The sequence below is a fragment of the Sipha flava genome, unplaced genomic scaffold (genome assembly GCF_003268045.1).
Source record: "Sipha flava isolate LNK unplaced genomic scaffold, YSA_version1 126_pilon_pilon, whole genome shotgun sequence".
In the NCBI taxonomy this organism is placed as follows: domain Eukaryota; kingdom Metazoa; phylum Arthropoda; class Insecta; order Hemiptera; family Aphididae; genus Sipha; species Sipha flava.
This window is the reverse complement of record NW_020271752.1, coordinates 394,044-416,253: the sequence shown is the minus strand read 5'-3', so window position 1 is coordinate 416,253 and position 22,210 is coordinate 394,044. Positions and strand designations below refer to the sequence as shown.

The 22,210-nt window shown below is 29.6% G+C and overlaps 1 protein-coding gene and 1 pseudogene across 1 annotated transcript; one reads left to right on the top strand and one right to left on the bottom strand.

The window, feature by feature from the left end:
* Positions 1–4,978: 4,978 nt before the first annotated feature.
* Positions 4,979–5,840, bottom strand: LOC112694264 (annotated as a pseudogene).
* A 3,237-nt stretch (positions 5,841–9,077) lies between these two features.
* On the top strand, positions 9,078–13,502 carry LOC112694274. The gene is made up of 9 exons (XM_025569700.1): positions 9,078–9,240; positions 9,544–9,593; positions 10,086–10,301; positions 10,778–10,874; positions 11,199–11,247; positions 12,571–12,664; positions 12,741–12,843; positions 12,924–13,200; positions 13,267–13,502. The coding sequence occupies exons 1-8, from the start codon at positions 9,210–9,212 to the stop codon at positions 13,007–13,009; spliced, it is 726 nt and encodes a 241-aa protein (XP_025425485.1). The 5' UTR covers positions 9,078–9,209; the 3' UTR covers positions 13,010–13,200; positions 13,267–13,502.
* Positions 13,503–22,210: the final 8,708 nt, after the last annotated feature.

Genomic DNA, 22,210 nt, shown 5'->3' with positions numbered 1-22,210 from the left:
GGTAAATAATTTATTTATTATACTAGTTTTGTTGTTAATTGTTAGTTTGTGACGGAAGAAGTTATTGATAATATAATATAATATCTTTATGTATTCGTGGGAGCAATCATATAATACGGATTGCTTCTCAACTTCTTCCACCAAAACTTCATCATTGTTCGACGAAAATGTAGATTTTGACATAGTTTTTAATTAAAATGCAAAAAATACAATAAAACACTATATGACACGCACCACGACTCACGCAATGTACTGCTACCAGACCACTATAGCCGCGAGCCGCAACGACTATTTAAATCACGCAATCGTCGATCGCACGTTGGAAACCACGCTCCGCAATTTTAAATAGCACAGTCAGACTACGTGTGCCGTTGCGGCTAGCCGCTGCGGCCAGCCGCAGCTTGGAAACCGTACCTTTATACTAAACAACACGATAAGCCGGGCAGCCTGGCCTGAATGTTAAAAACAATTATTTTCACCAAAAAAAAATTTCTTATATATAAATAAGAAAATGATAATAAGTATATAATTTTAAAATACAAGTCTTATGAGGAATGCGTTATTCTAGACAAAATAAGTAGAGGGATGAAAACTGTAAATACAAAAAAGTAGAGGGATGCCATCCCTCCGTATCCTCCCTACTTGGTGGATCTTTAATTTTAAATGACCTGCATTGTTTTCTGTTATTTCTGTTCTAAGAATTAGTATTACCGTAGGATTATAAATACTTTAGTAATATAATAGTATTTATAATCAATGGTATTGCATTTGGTCATTGGCAATGAGTTCGTAGCTGGGTAAATTATTTGATTATAAATATTTAATATGATAAATCTGTTTTTTATATTTATCAATTTACTTCAGTTAAAATGTCTACAACCAAATCCATAATAATACATCGTGTGGGGCCTATAAGGCCCGGTGCATACGTCCGTTTTTTGCCGCTGCGGCACCGCAAATACGGCGTAATTAATATGTAATCAAATCGTGCAGTGTACATGCCATGCGGAGCCTCTGCGTCGCCGTTGCGTTCAGTGTCTGTCGCAGATAACAACGTCGCCGCTACGGCATCGAGCACACAAATCCGGTTTAGTAGTGCTTTATTGTATATAGACACATGCACACGTGCGATTTTTCCACGCAACATGTGCATAATCGACAATGTTGGCATTGAGCTCTTCATCGGCAAAGTTAAAAAATACAAAGTGATAGGTAGCGGTATAGAGAGTCTCATACACGTGTCTTGAAAAATTATCTTTGGTGTTACTTTCGTTGCTAGTTCGTCAAACGAACGAACACTCATTCGAAAATAAGTAAAACACTTTTATGGAATCTCTCTTATATCGCTAAATGTGGTGTAAAATGCATCTCTTAATAATCTTGCATCTGTAAATGGGTACACTCAGTAACGTCTATTATACGTCCATACACATTTTTTGTGCATTGAGTAAGCAAAAATTGCCTTTTTTTTTTATAATAAACCTCCATAATTGGTGACTGAATGGCAACTAAAGTGATATTCCACTACGAATACCGTCTTAGGTATCTGGGTGACGAGCGGTTACCGCAACAAAAACGCAATGGTGTATATTCAACAACTGCAGTGCTGCAGTTTGCCGTTTTTTGCAAACGGACGTGTGCACCGGGCCTAACGGTTTGGGGGCCGATGTGCAATGCATACCTTGCACACCGGTAGTAACGGCATTGATTATAACGCGTGTTGCGTGTTTCGACTTGTTTTAATTTTTACATTGTACAAATGTGCACAGCAATAGTGTGCACTACTGCACCAGTATAACACTGATACCGTTCCGTCGCGGACAACCGCCTGCCCGTTTGGCCTTCGGAAACCCCATCTAAATATTATATTATTTTCATAATATTCTGAATTTATGTTTTTATATTTTGAAAAATCATCTTAATAACACTACAGCTATTTAGTTGTATTATTATGGTTTATTTTTTCAATTTTTTTTTGAGTTTGGGTAGGTAGTGCACGTGCCCTTATACACGAACCGCCACTGACAACATTAAACAAAAAATTTAAGTTATATTTATTTAATTATTTATATATAATAATTTATTAAATATACTTACACGTTTTGTTAAGATAGGGCCCAAAAGTATTGTAGGCACCCCTGAAATACAGGTTTGCACATGCCTATGCATGCATCCATATGTCTGTCAAGACCGAGTTATTTATCCTCTATTGTGTCCATATTTTTTCATATTTGTATATAAAGTTATAATAAAATATATAATTCAACGCAATAAAAAACCGTTTCAGTACTAAGGTCAGCATAATATATATAAACACTATTAATAATCAATATCCAACGAGATTATATATAAATGTATATATATATATGTTACATTTTGTTTTTTTTAAGTATACACAATCTATACAATTATTTACAATAAGTCTTTGTGATATGTATAATATATTAAATTATTTTAATGAATGACATGATTGTTTGAGTAAAAAACAACTACACAGCAATGACATTATAACTTATGTACTGATTTTTAAATACAAAAGAAATTTTATTTTTATTAATTAATTACATTTTTTTTCATTTTTTTTTTCGCTGGTCAATTTTGATTAAAGTTATCTATGCCGTTTTCTTCGAAGCCTTATTGTAAGACTGCTTAATATGTTATCGTTTTCAATGTCATTACGAAGGATAAAATTATATTTGTGTTTTGCTAGACATGAACACTAACAGTGCCGGCGGGAGATTTTGCGGGGCCCAGGGCAGATTTTTTTCATGGGCCCAATACAAATTAAAGAAGAAAAATACATTTTTTTTCTATTTTACATAACCCCTAAAAAATATTTTATTTTTTATGTACACAATTAAACAAAGTATATTAAACGTACAATTTTCAATTTGGATTTATTTTTTAAAACTATAAATATTTTTTTGCTTATGCACAGATACATTTTTCGTATTAAAATAAAATATGTATAGATCAAATATTAAGGTACAATTAATACAAGTTAACTACACAAAAATTAAAAAAAATTTAACATTTTAACATCAAAATTGTTTTTTTCTTTTTTAATTATTTAGAAATAATATATTTTACAAACCTAGTTGTGAGCGATTTTCGATAAACAATGTTAAATACATATATAATCGTAACAAGAGTACGTCGAGGATTGATTCGTTATCGCACAACTAGACAGTCCAATATAAGTTGTCTAATACTCTAAAATGAAAAAAAAATGAAATGACAACAGAAAGTGCACTCTGATTGTGTCTTTGTGGTCATGCGGACACCCATCACATACAAGATAAGGAGTACACAATCATTCTTCAACTATAAATGAATAATAATACGATAAACTATACGTATTTTCGGAAAGAAAAACACGCAACCCGGGTTATAATGGAATTATTGGAATTGATGTATACATAATAAATTACATTGTTTTCAGCGAATTATTTTAGACGTCGCCGTTGCCGTTGTTAGTCAGTCTTATAATTTATTTTTACTCTCACGTGTATTATTATATAAGCTGATAATATTCATCAATCATTATAGTAAATTTAAAACAACAATCGCATTTCTGATTTCTATCGAAATTATAATTAAATATTCATAAAATTATTCGTAATATAATATATTGGTTACATTTTTTTTTTTTTTTTTATGCACTTCATTAAAAACCCAGGCACCACTACAGATGGGACTTGTATTTTTAATATTAAAAACAAATTTATAGTATTACAAATTATTACATGCCATTTTAGGCACGGGGCCCCTAAAATGGCGGGGCCCTGTGCAGTTGCCCCTTCTGCCCTGCCCTTCCGCCGGCGCTGAACACTAAAAAGTAAGATTTTATTATTTCAGACACTGCTCTCATCTTTTAATTTGGATTCAAAGTATAGTTCAAAACTGCATAAGTAAATGTAGTATTCTACTAATATGGATATTTTTTAGTACCAAGGAAGTGGGTAAAGATAAACTTATGGGGGTGATTCGATATATTTAATTTATGATTATTATTATTATTAGGGCTCAGAAGTTGTAGAAGCTAAAAAAGGTAAAATATGCATGAAAAAATTACAAAATATGCATAAATGTTAAATATGCAAAAAAATTATTCTGAATTCCAAAAATAAAATACATCAGATTTTGTTAATAAATTAATAACATACATAAAAACTATTTATAACTAAAAAAAACATAACTGGTTGGAATTTTGACATCTTATTGAGCTGAAAATAAAATTTAAAATATTTTTTCAGTATTTTTTAAATTACGAAAATATACATGTTTTGTCCTGTTAAGTTATTGCATTAAAACACCAATACTTTATATGATTTTCTAATTCAAATGAACGACGATTATTCAATAGAAGATGACTATGTCGATGACAATAAATACCTTCATTGATAATTTTGAGTTTTATATTCAATATTAGTTGAAATATACAGGTTAAGAAAGAAAAAAAATCAATTTTTTTAGAAAAATATGAAATATGCTTAATACGCATATAAAATCAATGAAATAAGCATTTTTTTAGCTAAATATGAAAAATATGCATTTTCAATTTTCAATTTTTTAACTCGCAATTGTATACTTCAAATTTCAAGATTTACTATAAATTGAGATCATACAGACAATATGCAATTCCTACAACTTCCAAGCCCTAATTATTACCAATTTATTTACCAGCTAGGATTGAACATTTATTCTTAAGGGGGCTGTAGACGATGCAAAAAATCACGTTAAACAGGTTATAAGCTAGACAAAACTGTGGGACTTGGGTTTAACGGATTTTAATTTTGAAAACAAATTAAAAATCTTGAACATCTTTACAAAAACTTGTTCGAAGGCATTTTTATTATTACAAAAATATATAGGGAAATAGGAAATAATTTAAAAACATATAGGTACATACACATACTATTTAATGTTTATTTATTTTTTTTATTATTATTATTATTATTATTTGTTTTGTACGCTTTTCTTTTTTTGATGCAAACATATTTAAAATAATATCTGTATCGATTTGTATGTCTCTATGTATATTCATAAGGGCTAACCCATTTAATCTTGTCTCGCCTGTAGAGTTTCTTAAATAGGTCTAGATTCTTTTTAAAGAAGAAAAACTTCTTTTACCGATGCTGTTGTTACAGGCAAAATAGCAAGAAGTTTTAGTAAAATATTTATATGTAGGAATAAATCTTCGGGACATTTTGATAATGTGTCTAATGCATTTTTTGGTAAGTCATTTTCTTCATTAGACCATTTCCAGCATTTCCAAAATTCAAATTCATTTTTTAATAAGTCCATGTGAATTTTGTGATTTTTAGATCTTAAATCTTCTTCATAAAAATCAATAGCTGGCTTTATATCACTGAATGATAGATTACCAATTTTATTTGGTAATAAAGAAGATAAAGAAATAAAAATATTAGAGCTCATTTTAAAACGTTCATGCTAGAATATTATCTAAATATGGATAATATAATGATTGTTTGTAGTAAGAAACATGATCATTATTGAGTATTGTATAATTATCTCGGTGTTTTTGAGTCCCAACTACTCTTGGTATGGTTGGTGATGTGCCAACTTCTTTTGCAATTTCACAAGCACGATGAAATATAGCATCAAAAGTTTCTTCCGTCCGTAAATCCTGTATTTGGAATTGTCGATTCTGCAAATTCTATTGCAATGGCTAAATCTATATTTTCTGTTTGAAGATATTTGGAAATAAAATTAGTTATTCCAAGGATCTTTTCCAAAATACAGATAGTTATAATAAAATTAAAATTACACATAGATTTATGTAATGAAAAAACTGCTTTGTCATGTTCTATTGACATAAGTTCTTCCAACGCACTTAATATTTCATTAAAACCTTCAACCAAAATTAAAATTGACTCATCTCGTTCCACCCATCTAGTCTCGCAAAATTTGTTCAACCTAGAAAAGGATTTAGATTTTAATTTTTTCCGTAATATAGTTGACTGTATAGCTGATGCACGAAAACATGCATTTACTTCCTGTACAACTCCTAGAGCATTTCTCACTTGTTGCATTTTTAATGCATTTTTTATGCAAAGACATAAGTTTAAATAAGCTTCATATTTTTTTTTAGTAGGTATGTTAATGAACATTGCCGTCATCAATCGTCATTAATACCTATGGTCGTCGTAGCGTCATAACCGTTGCTAGGCCATAGTTCCCCCGTCAACATTATTACTGATTTGAACCCATTACGCATTACTAAAAAAATATCTTACCAGAGATTTCGGGGGGGGGGGAGGCTTAAGCCCAAAAGCCCACCCTCTGGATACGGCACTGTGACAGTTAAAATGAGTTTTATTGGCACAACTAGGTCTAAAATATTGGGGGGGCTGAAGCCCTACAAATAAATTTAGTCAATATGAGTCATGGAGGGCTTCGCACCCCAAACCCCTCATTGCCACAGAAACATTACAATAATTATTAAAAATCATGTATCTACTTATATGTAGTATGTTTTACATAAAATATGACATAATCAATAATCTCAAATACAAATATAAATATAATTTGTAATTTACATATTAAGATTTATCTGTCTATTTTTATTATTAGCTATAAAATGTTTTAAAACAGAATCACTGTCTATGTTATTAGTAAAGTCTCTTTCAATATTTAATAAAGCTAAATTTGAAAAATAGTCTTGTAACATTGTTGAACGTAGCCAATTTTTTATCTGTCGCATAGCAGAGAATGTTCTTTCACAAGTAGCACTATTAAAAGGAATTGTATAAACTATGTTCAACAATTTATACAAGTTTGGAAAAGTTTTAGGTGATACAATTTCAGCCATTTCTGCAGGTGTCATAATTTTATTATCAGTAGATTGTTTTTTCTTATTCTTAAAAAGGTCATTCCAATAAAAAGTAAGGATCAACCAATCAAAAATACCATGAGAATTTCAAATTATTTTTTTAGTATGTATACATACTAAATTTTTCAATTGTTGAAACCTTTTTGAACAAAAGTATCTTCAACAGAGTGTGTAGAAAAATCGTGGCAAGCATAACAATAAATTGCATTCTTTTCAATACTGTACTCTAACCAGTCAAAATATTCATACTAAACTGCTGAAAAGGCTCTATTTTGGTTCCCAAACTTGGTCTTTGGATACACCTATCATAAAAAAATGAATACAATAATTAATAAATAATAATCATGCATCTACTTTAATGTAAAAAAAATGTAAAATAAAAAAATAAGATATTGTGTAATTTTTTATTTAACTGAAATTAAAAATGATTTGTAATTTTGGACAAATTGGACCGGATTGCAAATCTTCCAGATCAGTTGACATACAATCAACTTCTTTGTTTGGTTGCTATACAATTAAAAATACAAACTACCTATAATATTTTAATGTCTAAAAACTTACATTCCAGTTCAGATTTTAAAATCCTTTGACTTTAGGCAGAGGCGTGCTCAGGATTTTTCTATGGGGGGTTCACTTAATATTTTTTAATTGATCCATTTAATAATATAAAATTTCGGTATTATACATATCACATATTTATTATAGATAATACACATTACACACAAATTATAACATATTTTTAAATTACAATTTTTTAATTTTCTTGGCTTTTTGGCCAATTCATCGAGGACTTCTTCAGCTGTTATTGGAATTTCCTTATAAACGGCCAGCATTATCAATCCATTAAGTTTAGTCTAGAAAATATATGTTGTAAATATAAACAAAAAAAATATTATAATTAACTATTTGTTTAAATTTTGAAATGTTTACTTCTGTCATCGTGCCACGTAGATAATTCTTCAATCTTTTAAGACATGAAAATGTTCGTTCCGGTGTTGCCATATTACACAATATATATATTACCATGAGGAAGTTCAAACCCCATGACCCCCCCTCCCCTTGAGAACGCCTCTAACTTTAGGTATGGTGACCAGATATAAATTATAATTCAAATATATATTTATATACATATACCTATATAGGGCTACATAGCTACATGACAATATTATAATAATTAAATTTACTTACTTTCATGCTTTCTGAAAAACTTGAAATTGTCTGGATTATTTTCATTTTCAATAGTACCAGCTGTACTAGTACTGGATACTTTTTTGTTTATTAAAAATACTAAATAATACATTTTTTTTTGTCTATTTTTAATCACCAAGGTATAACACCAAAATAAAACACTTCCAAGGTCTAAATATTAAATAATACTAGAGATAGGCAAAATACATCGATTTTTTAAAAACATCGATGCTTCGTTCGATTTATCAAAACCCTACATGGATGTTTTTAATGCGATGTATTGAAAAAAAATCGATTTTTTTTCTAATCCGAAGTACGATGTTTAAATAACGTATTTATTTAAACATTTTACAATTCATACATAACATACATACATATAACATAGATACAATTTTTCTTAAAACTTATTAAGGTACACATCGATATTTTTAAATATCGATGTTTTTATAACATCGATTTTTTTGTCGAATATATCGATCACCAACATCGATGTTTCAAATGTAGATACATCGATACATCAGAACATCAATGTTATAAACTTTTCTAAATCTAGCTGTATTTATCTCTACAGTGTACAGGCACCTTTACAATAATAATTTCTTGAGTAACGATGGGAAAGAAATCGATTTCCCTTAAAAAACAGTATGCCGTAAATGTTGCCAAAATTTGTATAACCTTTCAATAGTTTTCACAATTGTAACGAAAAATTTGAAGTTTGATAAAATGACAAATTTTTAAGTACGAACTAGACAATCTTTCAAGTCAAATATTTCTGATCATTGTGATGATCGGAACAATTTTTTTAGTCGAAATTGTGTACAAAAATACAAAAATAAAAATTTATTTTTATTATTAAAATGTTATTGTAATATTTATTATTTTGATTATTATTATTAGTTATACTAAATTTAATTGCATATTTAAATTACATACAAAATATTTAGTTTGGCTCGAATAAAACCTTTTGTTGATTTTCGTTTATTAGCTACATATAAAATATAACAAACGTATTTTTTACAGTACACCATTAGATTCTACCTTTGAATTATCTCGCATCAGGATTTATCCAACAATTTGAATAGTTATTATACTTATCGACTGCAATTCTTTAGCTGATTATTAGAATTAAATCTATTTAATTTTAATAATCATATTCATATTCAAGATGGATTGTCAAAAGAACAAGTATAACATCAGTACGTAGAATTTATAAGTTTATTATTTATTTTACAAGAATATATTATACCTTATTATACAATTGTAATTGTAGTATGTTCGTGTGGAATATATTCGTCAGTTATACAGTGTATATATACTCTTTAAAACTTTTAAGTTTTGAAGAAGAACCTTAACAATTAATTTTATAATAATTATTTTATATTTTACACATTAGTTGAGAACTGGTTGTAAAATCATTTTGAAAAATGTATTGCTTGATCTATTTAATATTATACTGACACAATAAAACAAAATTATATGTACTTTATTTTTTTTTATAGGTGTTGTAATAAAACCTAGAATAGGACCAATTCCTGAAAGTGTCCATCGAGTACGTCATATTACGTTGTTTTATTTTACATATTGTAGATGTATTTATAAGTATTTTAAAATATTAATAATTTTAGTAAATTTATATTTACCTACCTCTCTTAATTTAATTGGACTTGTATTATTTATTTATTTATAAGGATGATCTGATAATAAATAACTGTAGAAACTTAAGTAATAGAGGTATGATTCTGGGGTTGGTTAGTTATCATTGTTAAATATTTCAATCAAAAACCATCTGACTCTTAGTTGCTCTATTCTAAGTAGATAAAGACTCCGGAATCTAACATATATTACTACTACTTTTGTTATGTACTATTTAACTATTTCAATGTTTCCCAAATATATATCATTTGACCAAGAGTGCAATGTATAATTCAACAAAAAAATATATTTGTGTTAATCTTGAAATCTATAAATACGTCCTTGATCTATTATCTTTGATATTTTCCATTAAGTTTTCATTGCATTTGATATAAAATATTTATTTTAGCTACCTGATATCGAAGGCTTAACGCAGGATGAAATGAATAGAAAATCAACTTCTGATAGAAGAAAACGGCGCATAGCTCACGTGCCAAAATACCCACCGATCATAAAAAAGCCAGTTATTCCGGTTTCCGAGGAACCAAAAAAAAAGAATGCCACTAAAAAATCAGTTGAACCAGCTGTACCGAAGGAGACAGAGAAAAAAGAAATAATACTAGCCGTAAGTGGTCAATAATGAATGATACATGTAAATAAAATGATTGTAATTATGTGATTATAAGAAGAATTTGTTATTTGTTTAAACCATTCAAGTAAGTATTAGCATTTCAACTTGTAAAAAATCTTATATGAAGAACTTATTAAACTATCCATATTTGTTTGACGCTTTATGCTATTTTGATGAAAATCAATATTTCCAAATGAATGTTACATTTAGATAATAATAAATTAAATCATATGCTTTTAGTGCACACATCCCGTGACTCGACCAGACTTTTTAAGTTTGTGCATATTTTGTTTAATTTAGCACGTTCATTATTGGGTACTCTTTTTTGTATAATTATGATACAGAATAGGTAAAATCCAAATAAATGATAACGTATATTTATATGATATATTCATATTGTAACTGCTATATAAATGTTTTCTTATATAGTTAGTATATGCGCATAGAAATAATATATGATTAATTTTCAGAGTTCAGAACTGAATAAGTATATGGCCCGACCTATAAAAGTGAGAACAATACCAACAGTCGATGTCCCTTGGGCATACCAGGGACCATCGAACTCTAGTAAGAGAAAATTGTTCAGTATCTTAATCCATTATTTTTATGAAGGTATCACATTTCTAACGACACTATTGAACATTTTCTCTACATATATATTTTTCCACATACTCCATTCAAGTTTGACACTCGGGTTTTTAAATGTATATTTGAAAATGCAGGAAATACCATATTAATGCACTTTGAATATTCATATTTTACGATAAAAATTAATATTTTTTTGTATAGTTGTAATTCTAACATTTTTTAACGATTTTCTTATTAGATATTTTCATGATATTGTATAATCCATGAGAATTAGTATCTGTTAGTTTGGTTTATATTTTTTAGATCGAACAAACAAGAGAAAAGCTGAACTGGAGAATTTCAACAACAAAAAAAAAAAAACTTATGCTAAAAAATTTATTATGTAAAAAAGTTTAATAATTAATAAAAAAGTTTTCATTTGTTTATTCTAATAATGTTTTATTCACTGAATAGAAGATAATCATCGATTTTTTGTCGAATATATCGATCACCAACATCGATGTTTCAAATGTAGATACATCGATACATCGGAACATCAATGTTATAAACTTTTTGCTCATCTCTTAATATTGCAGTCTATAGTAGTGCAATACACAAACACAACAGAAGTGCAGTACAGTATCGTCACTATCGGTTTGCACACATTCATTAGCACAGGCCGCGGAGAATTCCAAGACACCGATCGACCATTCGACTGATTATTTATTTATAGTCGAAAATACCGGGAGTTCGATTATTAGACGTTGTCGCAGTGAACCACCACAATATTCCACCGTCGTCCACCACATTTATTAGATAACAATATTATTATTAATTATGTAGGATTGTAGAAATTACAAAATAAACTATAATAATAATATTTTATATTTATACAATTTACTTTTGAATAATTCTTTGCGTCATATATTCAGATTATGTTAGTTATGAGCAGAGCTCGTAAGTACATGCATTTGCATATCAATTTTGCAAAGTTGTATTTAATGCTAGATGAAACAGAAATCCATTTCAAGGTACCACGGTTAAAAATGTGAAATCTTATTTTGCATGTTTTCGCATATTTGGCATGTTTTTGTTTATTTGACATATTTATGCATATTTCAATTTTATCGGGCATATTATACAACATTCTATTAGTATCGATCAAAAATCTAAATGGAAAATATATATAAAATTAAAAATAGAAATTGTACTATTTTTTCTTTTTTTTATATTCTTGATACTCGGACATTTAATGAATAAATTTGTCCAAAAGTTTCAGATTTAAAATTAATTACTGACAAAGACGTACATTATACACAGTTCATGAAGGCTCAAGAATAGTTTTAAATAGTATTTAAAATCTATTTTTTTTTTAATTATGAGATAAAAAAATAAAATATAGCTATAAAAAAATTGAATAGATAATTTATGTAATTTCAAAAATTATTTATGATTTATTTAAGTAAGCATTTTTTAAGTGCATAATTTTAGATATTTAGTGCATATAAATGCATATTTTTAACTTTTTAAGGCATATTTCAAAGCATATTTTGCCAATTTTAAGTGCATAAATGCATGCTTATTTAGGCATTTTTTAGGGCATGAACTTACGAACCCTGGTTATGAGTTACTCCTAAAAACAGTAATAATATTAAGAATTAAGAATTAGAATTAAGTAAAAATATAATTAATCCAGACAATTTGAAATTCGGCTTTTCTTCATCGCATGTATATTGTTTTTCGAATGTCTTCTACACATTGTATATCGGTTGTACTTCAAGGCTTGGCAGGTAAATAATTATATTATTTGTATGATTATTATATTACTTTTATAATGTATATAGGTAATTTTATCATAATGTATAGGTCAGAACATCAGAACATAAGGCAACGTTTTCTGCTAAGAAAACCCTTATCCAAAGTAAATTTCGCAGTGAAATGGGTTTATTGGTAGATATCGTGTTGCAAGGTAACAAAATATATGTATTTAACCGTTAAATACTGCAAATACTTTAAATTACCTATAATTTTGTTTTAATTATTTTGTAGGATATGGTACTACCAATAATGGCAACATGGCTAGAACTTTTTTTAAAAATGCATTTCAGTCATCAGCAATTACTGGCATAGACTAATTAATAGGTTTGGCAATATTTTATCATGTATTGCTAGTGGATACAAAATGAAACAAACGCATTCGAAAATTATGGTATCGAAACTGCAAGAAATATTGTCAAACTATACCTATTGTTTTATATGCCCCCTTCAGAACATAAAATTCTAATTCACGGAGCGGATATCATTCGCTATGCAATTCTTCCGATAGGTAATTCTTATAAAAATTAAGTATACCATTTTTTATCATAATATATGTGTAATTAAATATTTTTAGGACAACTTTCAGAAGATGCCCAGGAATCGCGTAACAAAGATTATATAACATTTCGACGACATAATACTAGGAAAATATCCAGAATAATGACGATAACGGATTTCCTTCACATTTTATTAATATCATTCGATCCTTTTATTTCTTCGATTCGACAAATAAAAAATAATATTAAATTTGAAAATTCCCCTGAAGTAAAATCACTTCTCATAATATCTGATTCCGATTATAATAGTGAAAGTGATTCAGATAAATCAGACAATTAAGAAGATTTGAATGATGGATATTCATCATCACAATGCAATTAAATTGTTTTATTTGTTTATTTAATATTATTATTTTGTTAAAAATTTGAAAAAAATAAATTAAGATTGGTAAAATGCAATGTACCTCAACTACCAAGGGATCGTGTCAGTAACTTTATTTAAAAAAAGAAATATGCAAAATGATTTAGCTCGTATAAAATGTAACTTTTGCTTTATCACTCAATCTTTATTGAAATCAGAAAATTCCTCATTTTTACTCGATGTAAGTTTCGAAATCGTTGAAAGCACCAAATTTAAACTTAGCCAAAACAAACGACCCATTACCGAAGCGGATCCAACATCTTTTTATGGTCAGAACACTACATAGGAGAAATTATAAATTATAGCTGATCATAGGCGTATGTAGGCGTGTATTGGGGGGCATAGAGCCTCCAAAAATAATGTAACAATATTGTACTAAAACTGTCAACATTTATTTTTATTATATATTATTTAGTTCTTCTAAATATACTTTATTTTTAATACTATTGTCTTCTAACGGGGTGGAATTTGCCCCCAGTAGTTCTCTGGATCAGCTCATACTCGTAGCTGAAAAAAATCAACAAAAAATTAAAAAGAAGTCAGAAAAAAATATCGGACTAAAATCTATGTTTATGATACGTAACATTTAAAATAGCAACAATGTAGACGAATATTTGACAAATATAACTCCCGAAGAAGCAACAAAATTTAAGTATGTGAAAAATTCGTCATGTGGTGTTATTACAGTAATTAGACTACGAGCAATCTTAACGAACTGCTGCCGCTCAAAATACGCCCTTTTATCCCTTCGTACGTAATCAAAAATATTAGATTTTCGTTGATTCTATACACCAGGGATGGGCAACTGGTGACCCACATACTTTTTTAATTATTGTGCTACATTTTCAAATCACTTTATAACATTTTGATGTTTATCAGTATTTAATTTGATCACGTTGACTGTAAAATATAGTTATTATATTTTTCTCTAGTATTGAACTCCAGCATAATCATGAAATGTCTAAATATAATATATATCCATATCGACTTAGTTAATATAGCTATAGTTATTAGGGATTTGTATTGTATTGATTCAGTGGTAAAATTTAATTATTTAAAATAAATGCTAACTGTCAATTTTAATGACCTTTTTATAATTTTTGCCTTCTTTACCATGGTCCGCCAGATTTTAAAGTTTTAAAAATTGGCCCTCTAGTTACTTTGAGTTGCCCATCCCTTCTATGTACCATAGTTTCTCAACCTTTTTAGTGTCCTGACGCCCAAAATAGATGAAAAATTAAGTTAGTCATCTCACGACTTCACTTATGATAAAACAAATTTGAGCATAATTATTTGTTTTATCTGTTACAAAATATATACTTCATTAACCATCAACAAAACAAATAACTAGTTTACAAAACCATTAAAAAGTACCTAGGAAAGTAGTAAACATTTTTGTGTTTCAAATATCGAATTACGAATAAACAAACTTTTAATTACAAAATAATTACAAATTAGTATCTCATTAATTATTTTTTTTTTTTAATTTTTTTTTTTTTAATTACAAATTTTATTATTTTTATTATTAATATATTTTAATGTGTTAGGATATCACATGCTATTATACATATTTAAACGATTAAACTAAATTGTACTGTATACAATGTTGTGTTAATTATGCTGAATCATAATTGATTATGTACAAGTAGATTTAGATAATATAATGAGAAAATAATATAAGATGGGATATAATTTATATATTATGTAACAATGACTTCGGAAAACCAAACCACCAATATACAGGTATATGTACTATTTACGTAACAATACTTAAAAATTATAATTTTAACTATTAAATTTAATTAACATTTTTAGGCAGGCCAATGGGTTTCCAAGGCGGGCCCGCCTTTGGCGCTAACACTGCGCAAAGATATTAAGTGTTTTCAGTTAGCGTTTACACACTGTATATGCTAAATTAAGTGTCTCAACTCAGCCAGAGCACTAACAATTTCATTGAAGTTTCTTTAGGCTTTTATTTCAATTTCACTTGAATGAATCAAATTCATTTAACGTGGAAAGGTGTAGGTTTCTAATGACGATCCAGTATGTGCAAAGGTGACGGAGGTTGTACCAATGGAAACTAACGTTAATTTCATGTTAGTAATCAATAATTTTATTAAAATTTAGACAACCTGCAGGTTGTATGATGAAGTGTAACGGCATTGACTTAAATGTAAAACTATTGGAGTTGGTGATGTTGGTTAAGACCGTATTAAAAATGGAATAGTTTGAAATATTTTTGATAAAGATAGGTGGAGCTGGAAGCCTCATATATATATATATATAGCGATCTGTGTGAAGCAAGTTCACAGGTTCATCCTTGATGTTGATTAAGGATATGATAATTGCTATGTCATCGGTGTCATCAGTGGCGAGTAAAGCGAAGCGGTTTTGTGAAATGTAGACTGAATTTTTGTCATTTTGACTGGTCAAAATTAATTGAGTTGGCAAATTTCTTTTCGTGGATTTGGTTTATGCGGCGAAGCAAGGTCAGTTTTCTGAGCGTTGTTTGCCATAATGATGTTTTTAATTGAAACTAGTAATTAATATGGACCATAATAATTATTAATGATCGCGCATAGTAATAATAATAATAATAATAATAATTTTATAAAAATAATGAAAGTGAAATGAATGACTCTACTCTCACTTCACTTTTGTTTTGTTAAAGCTGACGATCTACGTAAGTGTAATCTGCTGTCTTAAACTTAATTTGTTTTTTTATTAATTATTATACAAACCTATGTAATTCGTTAGTTCGCGGACTCACTATATAATACAGCGACATAAAATTCAACAATTGGGAACTCAATATCTTATTTCAAATATCACGAGATAAAAAATTACGGTTCAATTTATAAAGAAGAAGACTAAGGAAATTATTAAAAAAAACTGTTTCATTAACACAAACTCTAAACAACATATAAAGGTACACGATGATATTTGTAAAATAATACAAAACGAATACAATTTTTTAGTGCATAATACAATGTACATAGGTATAATATATAAATACATTATTACATTAACCTTCTTGCTCAGGATCGTTTTCCAACTGCAATGATTCATTAAGTTTAAAAACAATCTATTATGAGTGTATACCGAAGGACGGAATTAGTAATTTTCAACAGCAATAGTCAATTATATCCAATACCTGTATCTCAAATTTGTTTTACACAGGTATGTCACTTGTATCGAAATTATAAGTATTTTATTTACCTTCTTTACATTTTAAAACTATGTATCATTACTTATTTATAAGTTATGAATTTATTTGTGGCTTATTAGTTTCCAGACTCACAGTTCAATTTATTTATCTTTATTAAGACATATTTCAATGTCAAATACATATATACAGTATAATATTCGGATTTTTTTTTTTTTACAATAAAATATACAATCATAATATTAATAATTAAGTTTTTAAATTATGCAATCGATGGTCATTATTAGTGATGGATCGAACCCTGATTTTTTAAATCGAATCGAACTTGAATCGAACTTTAAATTATTTTTTGAACTCGAACTGAACCGAACTTTCATATTTTCTACCGAACCGACCTATTATGATTTTAAGTTGAACTTGAACTCAAACTCAATACTTTTTATCATTTACATTGTACCTACCTACAAATTAAATCAACCATAATTATTAATTACTATTGTATTTAAAGTTTTCGTATTACCTATACTACATACTTTTACATACTTTTACATTTTACTACATACTTTCAAGTCTAAGTAATTGTATTATCTACAATACATTTAAATTTTAGATAATTTCTTATTATTATTATTAATATTTTTCAAAACCCGTATTGTGCTCTCTCGTGTTATCTTATAGCTTATAAAATATTCATTGAGTATTGAGTGTCGAGTGTAATATGACAATACAATTAGTACATTTTAATAACATATAAAAAAAATAGTAATAATAACTATAATTCACAGATATAGAATGATTAGTTTTTTTTTTTTTTTTTTATTTTAATACGTAATATACAATCTATATCAAACGACACAATAAGCATATATGATAAGGGGTACAGATAACATAAGTATACAAAATACAAAAAAGTGAATAAAGAAGCCACCCAATGATGACACTTAAATGTTGATAGTTTATATGAAAAATGTAAATGAATTATATATATTTAATAAGTTAGTATTTATTTTTTTTCTATATTAAAATTTGTAACAGGTCTCTACACCATTCACGTTTTAATCGTCTAGGAGGACTGCCGGGGATTGAGAGGGAGGAAAGGTTTTTAATTAAAGGATTTGAGTGGGAGGAAAGACGGTTGTGGAATCTTTTGTAAAAGTGTTTGGCTTCCTCGTGGATAGTTTTTAATTTTAGGTCTGTATGGAGAGTATGGTTAGATATGTATGGGGGAGCATTTATTAATTTTCTTAGCGCAATGTTTTGAAAACATTGAATTTTATTTAAATTTGTCTTTTTTGCACTTCCCCATAGCTGTATCCCGTACGTCCAGATTGGTTTCAGTAGTGTTTTGTAGATGAGGAGTTTGACATGAAGGGAGGTGTGTTTATTAGAGACTAGAAGTTTGAGGATACGAAAGCGGTTGTTCAGTGAAAGTCTTTTTGCTCTAATATGGTGGGCCCTGTTATGTATATACATATATATATGTTATTGTACGATATTATGTTATCAGTGATTATGTATATACCTATAAATGTTATGGTAAGATATTATGTTATCGGTAATTATCAAGATATTATATATATGTAACATAATTGAGTGTGTTTCGCCGTTGTGCGTTAATAATAAATAAACGAGTCGTACTTTGTCAATGCGTGCGATATGTGTCCTCGGCTTCCCGGAGTAATACGTAACAGGCCCAAGTTAATCTTTTATCTAATGTAAGACCAAGGTATTTAACTGAAGGAGAGGATGGAATTGGAGCACCGTACAGAGTTACCTCAGGGGTAAGAGCTGGTCTAAGCGTAAAGGTGGTGTGTATAGACTTGCTATGGTTTAATTTAAATCTCCATTTGGTATACCAATTCTCCATAAGGTCTAGGTGAGTTTGAAGGTTTGCGGAGGCTATGCATGGGTTGTCATTCATAGATATAATTACTTTATCATCGGCATAATCTGCTACTGATGTATTTGGTGTGATTGGTTGATCTGCTGCGAATATATTGTAGAGAATGGGGGATAAAATGCCGCCCTGTGGAACCCCAGCACTTATACTGCCAATACTTGACGTGTCAGACCCGTAACGTATTTGGAAGGTACGTTCAGTTAGATATGATTTGATTAGATGATAGAAGGGTGAAGGAAGAAATGTTTTTATTTTATGCAGGAGACCATCGTGCCAGACTCTATCAAAAGCTTGTGATATGTCTAAGAAAGCTGCTGTACAAAATAATTTTTTTTCCAGAGAGAAAGATATTGCATCTACTACCCTATGCAGTTGATGGGTCGTCGAATGCGAAGAACGAAAACCAAACTGGTAGTCCGGTAGAACTTTTTTGTCAGAAATTATTGGTAGGATACGTTTAAGTATAAGTTTTTCTAAAATTTTCGCAAGGAAGGGAAGAAGACTTATTGGTCTGTAGGAAGAAGTTGTATCAGCTGGCTTATTTGGCTTATGGATCATGATAATTGTCGAGAACTTCCATAGTAGAGGAAAATAAGATAATCTGATTATTGAGTTGAAAGTATGAGTAATATGAACAATGGCTCTTTTGGGGAGACATTTAACTACTTCGGCCGTGATTAGATCGTAGCCTGGAGATTTTTTTTGTGGATATTTTAAATCGTTAGGAGAGAAGGGTTTAATTGGGAGAGAAAATTGAGGAGGGACATTGAGAGACCTATTGACCAGTGTTATTGTATCAGGATCAAATATATCTGGATGAGGCAGGAATATCTCAGAAAGATATATTTTAAATAATTCAGCTTTTTCAGAGTCCGATGACGTAAGACTGCCGTTATGTTTTATTAAAGGGAGGTTGGGGGTTTTATATCGGAGAATTTTTTTTGTGGCTTTCCACAGACTGCCGTCTTTTGGGGAGAGATTAGTAAGATTGTTAACTAGCATTATATTTTTGTGTTTAGCGAGAGTTTTCTTCAAAGAGTTTGCCAGTTGGTTGTAAATTTTTTTATGTGAGGGTAAACGAGTGCGTTGATAACGAGCTCTAGCCTTACGCTTTTCAGTTATCAACGTTCTTATCACTTCTGGAAGTGGGTTGGAAATATGAGGAGTGGCGGGATTTGCGTTTGTAGCAGACCACGCCGCATTCTGTATAATGTTAGTGAGATCCTTAACTGCTAAGTCAATATCGTCAGGTGTTTTGAGTTTGATATTTAATTTAATATTTTCATTTACATTATCATGAAATTTGAGACGATCAGTGAAACGATTGAATAGGTTAGGCGATGTTTGTAGAATTGGGGGAGAGGTATTTAAAGTTAATAGTACAGAGGAGTGATCAGAATTTAAATCAAGAATATTTGTTGTGTTGTTATAAAGTGAATTGGGTAATTTAGTGACGAAAATATCAAGTATGTCCGGTTTTTTTTTTTGAGAGAAGATGGCCAGTACGTAGGAGCAGGAGGTGCAAGTACTTTGTATTTTTTTAAGTTTATAAAATTGTGAAGCGTAGTGCCTCGAGAATTGCCTGTGCGACAGCCCCACGATTGGTGTTTAGCATTAAAATCACCTCCGACTATGAAATTATTTTTAATTGTGTTAAAAAATTCTGTAAACCTAGCGGTTGTTATATTATGTTTGGGAGGGGAGTAAATTGCCGCAATAGTAAAGTAAGTAAAGTTTAATTTAATTTGAATTGAGCAAGATTGACAAAAGTCTTGGGAAAAACCAGGCAAAGGATGGTAAGTAATAGATGACTTAATATATATAGCCACGCCTCCGTGTGCCGTATTATCAGGATGATTTGTATTAATCAATTTATAACCTGGGATATATATTTTAGAATTATTAGTGAAGTGTGTCTCAGAGATGAGAGCAATGTCAATTCGTTTGTTGTTTAATACTGTTTCGAGTTCATGAGCATGATTTCTTAGGCCATTTGCGTTGAATAGTAATATAAGTAGGGAGTTGTCAGTGACAGAGTTGTTGTTATAATTGTTATTTAGCATTTTTATCAAGTAGGCAGGAAATTACTTTAGTGAGAAGGGAAATTAAAGGATTGATGAGAGACTTAAAGTCGTCTATGAAACTTGACATTATCTTATTAATATCAGGAGGGGGAGGAATTGTGTTATCGGGCGGAGCGTTGGACGTAACGTGTGCGTAAGTCTGTGTTTGAGAGATGGGTTGACTAGGAATTGAGTGGTTATTTGGGTGGCTAGCTTGTACATTGGTAAATTTAGTTTTAGAGTTTTCATACATAAAATTACTTAAAGATGGTTTTTTCCGACGTTGAAGGTCTTTGTAGATAGTACACCCTTTGTAGTTAGCAGGGTGGTTTTGAGAGCAGAGGGCACAATTTGTAGGCGATTCACGTGAGTTGAGGCACAGGGATGAGAGGTGATCCAAGCCGCAGCGGACACAGCGTGGTTGATAGCCACAATATGCTTTTGTATGGCCGTATTGTTGACAATTATGACATTGACTTATTGATTTTGGTTTGAAAGGTTCTTCAATTTTGATTTTAGTGTGTAGAAGAGAAGACAGATGAAAAATTTTGGAAGAATTGGACGTGGGTTCTAAGTCAACAAAAAATAGCGGGAGAGGGTTTTTGTTAACCTTATGGAGGACGTTAATTACTTGTCTGACTTCGAAAGTAAGGAGTTCTAACTCTTCTTTTATAGTTTCAGTTGGTGTGGAAGGATGTAAGTTCCGTATGACTATCCTCAAAGGTTTATCCTCTTTGAGTTGATAAGTATGAAATTGCGCTTTCTCCTCTTTAAGATAACGAACTAGAGTTCTATATGAATCAGGGTTTGGAGTTTGGATTTTTAATTTGTCGGCAGAATGATTAGTAGAATTTATAATGTAAGACGTAAGTTGTAAACATGTTTTTATAAAAGCACAGTCGCGGTATCGAAATATTACCAGGGATTTACCCAAAATAGATTTTAACCTCTATCATTGATTAAATATACATAGATAGCCCATTATTAGCCCATTATATAGCCCTTATTAAGTCTATCAAAGTCTAATAAATCAATTTATCGTGATCTTTCATATTTGTATACATTAAATATTATTTTTTTACTACGTTAATTACACGTTAACGTTTTCTTTACTACGACATACTTTAAAGATGGAAGTATATACTGAAATCCGTGCATTAATTATTCAACTAATAGAAGAAGGACAATCTTTTCGAAAAATTGCTAAAATTGTAAATAAATAACCCTCGACGGTTCAATATATTATCAACCGACAAAAAGAAATTAAAACATTGAGCAATAGGCCTCGGTCAGGTCATCCTAAAAAATTAGACTAACGGCCGACAATTCTAAGAACAGTTGTAGAAAATTCCAAGATAAATACACCAAAACTGGTGAATATGATTAAAAAAGACTTTGGTGTAAATGTAGTACCACAAACAGTGAGTGTTTTGAAGAGATTTGGATATAATGGGTGTACTCCTAGGCAGAA

Coding starts and splice junctions, on each gene's coding strand:
- LOC112694274 (XM_025569700.1), top strand. CDS start 9,210: ATGGATTGTCAAAAGAACAAGTATAACATCA. Junction 10,302..10,777: donor AAAAAGAAATAATACTAGCC/GTAAGTGGTCAA, acceptor ATTAATTTTCAG/AGTTCAGAACTGAATAAGTA. Junction 12,844..12,923: donor GGTAGATATCGTGTTGCAAG/GTAACAAAATAT, acceptor ATTATTTTGTAG/GATATGGTACTACCAATAAT.